Source organism: Rhineura floridana, chromosome 1 (genome assembly GCF_030035675.1).
Source record: "Rhineura floridana isolate rRhiFlo1 chromosome 1, rRhiFlo1.hap2, whole genome shotgun sequence".
In the NCBI taxonomy this organism is placed as follows: Eukaryota; Metazoa; Chordata; class Lepidosauria; order Squamata; family Rhineuridae; genus Rhineura; species Rhineura floridana.
The window spans coordinates 313,036,385-313,043,936 of NC_084480.1; the positions used below are offsets into that span (position 1 = coordinate 313,036,385).

At 45.5% G+C, this 7,552-nt stretch overlaps 1 protein-coding gene across 2 annotated transcripts; it reads left to right on the top strand.

Moving 5' to 3' along the window:
• Positions 1 to 57: 57 nt before the first annotated feature.
• LOC133376219 (mas-related G-protein coupled receptor member H-like) lies at positions 58 to 4,605 on the top strand. Of its 2 annotated transcripts, none has more exons than XM_061607888.1 (2): positions 58 to 188; positions 3,060 to 4,605. In XM_061607888.1, the coding sequence occupies exons 1-2, from the start codon at positions 161 to 163 to the stop codon at positions 4,070 to 4,072; spliced, it is 1,041 nt and encodes a 346-aa protein (XP_061463872.1). In that variant the 5' UTR covers positions 58 to 160; the 3' UTR covers positions 4,073 to 4,605. The 2 variants fall into 2 exon arrangements, with proteins under 2 accessions (XP_061463872.1, XP_061463883.1); XM_061607899.1 differs by having other exon boundaries at positions 3,063 to 4,605.
• The last annotated feature ends 2,947 nt before the right edge of the window (positions 4,606 to 7,552 follow it).

Genomic DNA, 7,552 nt, shown 5'->3' on the forward strand with positions numbered 1-7,552 from the left:
GATTAAACACAGATGAAGACTCCTTCGTGTCTTGCAATGAGCTGGATGAGACGTTGAATTTACCCTCAGGAATATTTGGGAGTTGCTTTTATTTCTGTACATCTTCTGATTGCCTACTTATCCCAACATGGGATAATCTTCCTCTTGCTGTCTCCTTCTCATGATATCTGAGACACCATTTCTCACAGGTATGTGAACATCTCAAGTTGAAGAATTCATTTGCAAGAGCCATAGCCGAGTAGCAGAGGTATGCACCCATTAAAAGGATACCGGGTGAAAGGAATGGGAAAGACCCTGTTTGAGCTCTTGGGTGCTCATTGCTAGTCAGGCTAGCAAGCATTGGTCAGACTCACTAGGACTCTGTATGCATTTAGGAAATATGTGGAGAATTGCCCATAAAGAGGGTAGTACCAACTAAGTCATATTCAAGAAGACCCTTTGAAATCAATGGACTTAATTTAGTCACAGCTAATTCAAGTTCACTGATTTCAGTAGGCATGCTGAATGTGTGGAGGCCAGAGACAGAACTTGCTGCTGCAACTCTGCTCTCTTCTGTTGCACTCATGAATGCATGAGTTTCAAGTGAATTGAAGAGACCTAACTTTCCTGTGTTCAGTTCCATAAGTCTGAACCTGACTCAGCAACTTTTGCTCCAGTTAGTGGGACCACTCACCCACCCCGTTAAATCAAAGCAAATATGAGATATGCCTTTGTTATTGTCTGTTGCCATATCTGTCCCTCATTTGCAATACAATTGATACCTCCAGCAGTCTTCTTTCCAGTTCTGTGTCCCTCTCTCACTGTACCTGTTCTTTTCATTTTGTCACTTTCTCCATCTTTTTCTGTGTTTCCATTTCTGTTGCACCTTCTTGTCCCACAGACTATACTGAGCAGCAGCAGCGATAAGAACCAGTGTGGGGAACCTCCAGTCCACAGGTCAATTTTTCTGGGCAAGGTCTTATTTTCATCTGTGGGACCATTTTTCTCCATTCCCTCCTGCCCCACACCCAATGATACATGATGTCCCTGGGCAAATAAATCCACAGTGGCAAAGGAACAAATCGGGAGCCTTAGAGTGCAATCCCAGGTATTCCTCTGCCAGGGGTGCTTGCATTTGGCACCTGTTAAAACTTGATACCAAATGTAAGCCCTGCTTGGACCAGCTGCACTCACAATTGGAACTCTGGAGTGGAGCCACTCTCTGCCGAAATCTTGAAATGCAAGCCACCCTGGGACCAGATCCACTAGATGACCCCCTAAGTCAACTTTAAGATTCTTAAAGATGCCACACAGGAATGTTGTTGCATCCTCCCAAGGCACAACTGCCCTCAGAGAAACAGTGTGGTGTAGTAGTCAAAGTGCTGGACTGGGGCCTGTGAGATCAGGGTTCGAATCCCCACTCTGCCATGAAGCTCACTGGGTGACTTTGGGCCAGTCACTGCCTCTCAGCTTAACCTACCTCACAGGGCCATTAAACGAGGAGGGACAGAACCGTGTACACCACCTTGAGCTCTGTCGAGAAGAAATGGAATATAGATAGAATGAATAAATACATACATACATAAATATCAGCTCTGGTCTGTGGGGACAGAGAAGGGAGAGGAAATATTTGAGCAGCCCTGTGGTAAGGCTCCTTCCAGCTGTGCTAAAAATGCACCCTTTTCTCCTATAGAAAATTTAGTTCTGTGTTGTCTCTTCGGGAATGTATAAAAAAGTAGATCAAAATAATTTAGAGAAGGTAGAATAGGACCTTTTTGTTTGTATGTTTGTTTGTTTCAGAGTTCAAGAGGCAATTTTGTGCCCCAAGGAACTTACAATCTAAAATTCAAGAAAGGAGAAGCAAGGAACACAGGAAGTCGGTGTTATTTCAATTGCGTATACTTATGCTTCTTTGTAGGATGAGTAGGGCATGAGAACTAATGGTTAGCTCTCATGGTTTAGAAAGAATGCTGCTCCCCACTTTCAAGTGAAGGTGAATTTGACACACAGACACACATTCCCCAGAAGAAGCCTCAAGGGGATTCTCCCAAGGGAGGGGTTGCTATGTTTCCCAGGGAGTATACTGCCCAATGGGTAAAGGGCAGATGCCAGGCTTTAAGCCAGCTCTGCCCAAATCCTTTCTTCATTCAGTGCCTCCCTCCCCACTCTCTCTCCCCCCAAAAGTGGCCTTTGCTAGTCACTCTTTTGAAACTGAGTATGAATTTTGGGGGGAGTCCTGATTGGCCTTTGGGACTCATCTTTTTTGTCTACTTCACACTGTAGGGCAGCCTTTCCCAACCTTTGGGTCCCCAGATGTTGCTGGACTACAACTCCCATAAGCCCCAGCCTGTATGGCCAATGGTTAGGAATTATGGGAATTGTAGTCCAGCAACATCTGGGGACCCAAAGGTTGGGAAAGGCCGCTGTAGGGCAATTCAAAATTGGCTCTTGGAGTGACATTATGTGTTGATTTGGTCCATCAGGCAGGTGATGGCAATGCTAAGAACTGGTTTGGTAACACCTGAGGTATCATTAGGTTTGAGGAACAATGGTCAATGGGGCCAGGGTGGGTCAGGTTCACATACCCAAGGTTCACATAGCAAGGAGGGAGAATTACTTTCAGTCCTTAGCTGTGTGGCCACAGACTGCAGCTGTAAACATGCCCAAGAGAGAGAAGAGATTTAGTCCTTCCATATTACATTGCCTCTCCTGCCAGGACTTGGTTTAATTTGGTTAATCTGTCTGGTTGTTGTTGTTGTTGCAGATCTTCTAATTTGCTATATTCAATAAGTATAACCATTTACACCGTTTGATTAGTCTCAAGTCTTCTTTATGGGTGTTCTGTCGAAGCTGGTTTCACAGACGTTCTCTTCAAAATGTCACACAACACTCTGCGTGTCTGAAATCCCCAACTGTCCTTTTAATTGGAGGCGGAACACTAAGAGCCATATCACCTTTAACACTCAACTCTCAAACAGATAAAAGACAAGAAAGACTAGGCTGAAAAGCGTCAGCTTCATCTTTATTTGTTCAGCAGCATTAGCAAAAGGCTAATTCCACCTTTCTCTCTTTGCTTCCAGCAGGAGTATCTACACCAGAAGAAGCAGAACAGCAAAGCCTGAGCACCATGGCCAATGTCAGTCCAACTTCCTTGTCCCCTTTGGACGCTGGAAAGGAATATTACAGAGCATACAATGAAACTCTGTCCTCCAACAACAGCCACAGTAATGATGATCCAGAACTGGATTACGCTTTGGAAACACACACTATCTTCACAATTATAATTTGCATTTTGGGGCTTTGGGGGAATGGGACGGTCATCTGGCTGCTTGGCTTCTGCATTAAAAGGAATTCTTTCACCACTTACATCCTGAACCTCGCCATTGCTGACTTTGGTTTGCTCACAACTACCTTTATTAGAGGAATTCAGGTCATGGGGGGGTACTTCTACATTCCCCTTCTATCTGTCATACTTTTAGACATCTTTGTATTCATGTATAACACTGGTCAGTTTCTACTGACAGCCATCAGCATCAGCAGGTGTGTGTCTGTCCTCTTCCCACTTTGGCATCGATGCCACAGGCCACCACTTTTATCCACCACTGTGTGTGCCTTAATATGGGGACTTTCTTTCCTTCTCCCTGGAATTCACTTCACTCTCTTCCTGGCTAAGCTAGAAACTGATGAGATAATATTCCTCCAGTTAGTTGTGAACGGCTTCCTGTGCCTCCCACTCATGACTACTTCCACTCTGATCCTGTTCATCAAAGTCTGCTTTAAATCACAACAGCAGAAGAAGGGAAAGCTTCTCATAGCCATCTTGCTTACTCTCTTCTTTTTCATCATCTTTTCTTTTCCACTGAATGCCTTATTCATCACTGTTTTTGTTTTTCATTCAGAACCTCCCTATATCCTATTTTATAGCGACTTATATGCCTGTCTGAATAGCAGTGTTAACCCTTTGATCTATTTCCTGGTCGGGAGACAGAAGAGAGGCAGGCCCAGGAAGAGCATGAAAGCCATACTCCAGAACATTTTCAAAGAAGATGAAAACTCTACAGTGGAAGTAGTGGACATGGAGATGGTGATCTGATGGTGGGGTGTTTTTCATCTACCCGATTGTCATGGACAGATCACCGGTTGCTGAGATTTAGACTTACAGCGGCTCTTTCCCTCTGCAAAGGTGGAGGATCTATTAAGTTGATCCGCTCCCAGAGCCGGATGGATCCTGTAGGTTTTCAGAGGGCTCTGGGAGATTTTCCGGCTGATAGGACTGGTGCTCCTGTCGAGGCCCTGGTCGCACTGTGGAATACAGAAATGACCCGGGCTATTGACATGATCGCTCCCACGCGCCCCCTCCGGTGTAGAGCTCATACAGCTCCGTGGTATACCCCGGAGCTGAGAGCGATGAAACATGAGAGGAGGAGGCTGGAGTGCAGATGGAGGAAAACTCCCAGTGGATACAATCATGCCTTGGTAAGTGCCACCAATAAGTTGTATACAAAAGCGGTAAGGACAGCAAAGAAGCTCTATTTTGCTGCCTCTATTAGATCATCTTTAAGCCGCCCAGCGGAGCTTTTTAAAGTCGTTACACTCTGGCCCCCACGATACTATGGAAACATCTGAGACCAGCTGTAATGAAATTGCTGGACACTTTCAAGATAAGATTGCATGTATCCGCAGGGACCTTGACTCTGATGTTGTGACAGATGAATCCATTGAAGTGTCCGGAGCACGGCCTTGTCTTTCTTCATTGGATGAGTTTCAGTCGGTGCAGCTCGAGGAAGTGGACAAGGTGCTTGGAATGGTTCGGGCGACCACGTCTGTTCTGGATCCTTGCCCATCTTGGCTAGTGAAAGCTGGCAGGGCTGGAACCACCGGTTGGGCCAAGGAGGTGGTTAATGCCTCCTTGAGGGAGGGAGTGGTCCCTGGTAGCCTCAAGGAGGCAGTAGTGAGACCTCTTTTAAAGAAACCCTCCTTGGACCCAGATAATTTAAACAACTATAGACCGGTGGCGAATGTCCCTTTTCTGGGCAAGGTTTTGGAGCGGGTGGTTGCCAGCCAACTCCAGGCGCTCTTGGATGAAACTGATTGTCTAGATCCGTTTCAATCCGGTTTCAGGCCCGGTTTTGGCACCAAAACAGCCTTGGTCGCCCTGTATGATGACCTGTGTCGGGAGAGGGACAGGGGGAGTGTGACTCTGTTGATTCTCCTTGATCTCTCAGCGGCGTTTGATACCATCGACCATGGTATCCTTCTGAGGAGACTCGCGGAGTTGGGTGTCGGGGGCACTGCTTGGCAGTGGTTCCGCTCCTACTTCGCGGATCGTCACCAGAAGGTAGTGCTTGGGGAACATCACTCGACACCATGGACTCTCCATTGCGGAGTCCCTCAGGGGTCGGTTTTGTCCCCCATGCTTTTCAACATCTACATCCAGCCGCTGGGTGCAGTCATCAGGAGTTTTGGAGTGCGTTGCCATCAGTATGCTGATGACACGCAGCTCTATTTCTCCTTTTCATCTTCTTCAGGTGAGTCTGTTGATGTGCTGAACCGTTGCCTGCTGGACTGGATGAGAGCTAATAAACTGAGACTCAATCCAGACAAGACCGAGACATTGTTGGTGAATGCCTTCCCTGCTCAGATGGTGGATGTTAACCCTGTTCTGGATGAACAGGTACGTAGTTTGGGGGTTCTTCTCGACTCTTCCCTGTCTCTCGAGGCCCAAGTGGCCTCGGTGGCACGGAATGCGTTTTACCATCTTCGTCTGGTAGCCCAACTACGCCCCTATCTGGACAGGGACGACCTCGCCTCCGTTGTTCACGCTCTGGTAACTTCAAGATTGGATTACTGTAATGCGCTCTACGTAGGGCTGCCCCTGAAGACAATTCGGAAGCTTCAGCTGGTGCAGAACGCAGCTGCCAGACTACTGACGAGGACCAGTCGGTCTTCGCATATAACACCTGTCTTGGCGCGTCTGCACTGGCTTCCTATTTGCTTCCGGGCAAGATTCAAGGTGCTGGTTCTTACCTATAAAGCCTTACACGGCGTGGGACCTCAATACCTTGTGGAACGCCTCTCTCGATACGAACCTACCCATTCACTTCGTTCAGAATCTAAGGCCCTCCTCCGGGTACCAACCCATCGGGAAGCCCGGAGGGTGGTTACTAGATCTAGGGCCTTTTCTGTGGTGGCCCCTGAGTTGTGGAACAGCCTCCCCGAAGAGGTACGCCTAGCGCCTACACTTTTATCTTTTCGGCACCAGGTAAAGACCTTTTTATGCTCCCAGGCATTTTAATTTTCTTAACCATTTTAATCTTTTAATCCGTATTTTTAATTTTTGTCGTATTGTGTTTTTGTAGTCTTTTTTTGTTGTTTGTTTGTATATGTTTTTATGATTTTTATTATGATATATTGTATTTTATCTTGTTTGTTCACCGCCCTGAGAGCTATTCTGCTAAGGGCGGTATATAAATTGAAATAATAAATAAAAAAATAAAATAAAAGTAAATACTTCTGTTGAAACTCAGTTATAATCACTTCTAGCTTCATCATTCTAGTTTTGATGAGACATTCTAGTTCCTATGAGGCTGGTGTGCATAATTTTGGGTAGCATTGCCTTGTTGATTTCTGTTCATTGTGCTTTATTGATTCTAGCGTATGCATAGAATGTCAGCCTTGAGTAGGGGGTTGGACTAGGTGATCTTCAAGGTACCTTATTGTTCTATGATTCTGGTTAGTGCACATTCAGGAAGCAAGGCATGTTCCATAGAGTGTCACTCTAACAGGACTTATACCTTAACAGAGCAATTAGCTTTCTGTTTAAAATTTCTGGTTTAAAATGTCTTATGAAAAATCTACTGGCTATCTCCCTTTACTCTGGGAAGACTCTTTTACCTCGAAATGGGCCCCAACGTTTACAAATTACCTTGCAAGTATTGGCCTCTCAATTGAACATCTGATGTCCCTCGCTCCAGAGACAGTTAAACATTCTATCCGGACTCGTATTAGCGATATGGACTTCCAACGCTCCATAATTGCAGCCACCTCGACCTGTTCTCCTATTCAGTTTGGTCTGAGCTTTGCGCCTATGCTCAGTGCCCCTTATCTGGAAACTCTTACGATCCCCAAATATCGTCTAGCCTTTACAAAGGCTAGATTTAACTGTCTTATCTCTGCCTTACTTGAAGGGAGATTTAAACGTATCCCGTATGCAAACCGATTATGCCTTTGTGGTGTCAGCGCCATAGAAACTCTCATGTCGTCTTTGAGTGCGCCCTATATGATATTCGCTCCAAATTCATAACCCCCATCATAAATAAATACCCCTACAAACCGCTTAACTGTTTACTTTTCCATCTTTTGTCAGCGGCTAATAAGGATACTATCTTGCCAGTTGCTAAATACATTTTCGCGATTCAATCAATTCGGAAGGCATCTATCCCTTCAGAAGCTTCCGCCACCCTACTGTAACTGTTTTTCTTGTTGTTCTATTGTTTTACTGTTTTAACATGACTGCAACTTTGTAACCTTTTGTTATAAATGTATGTAGTTTTATTTATAAATGTCTTTTGGT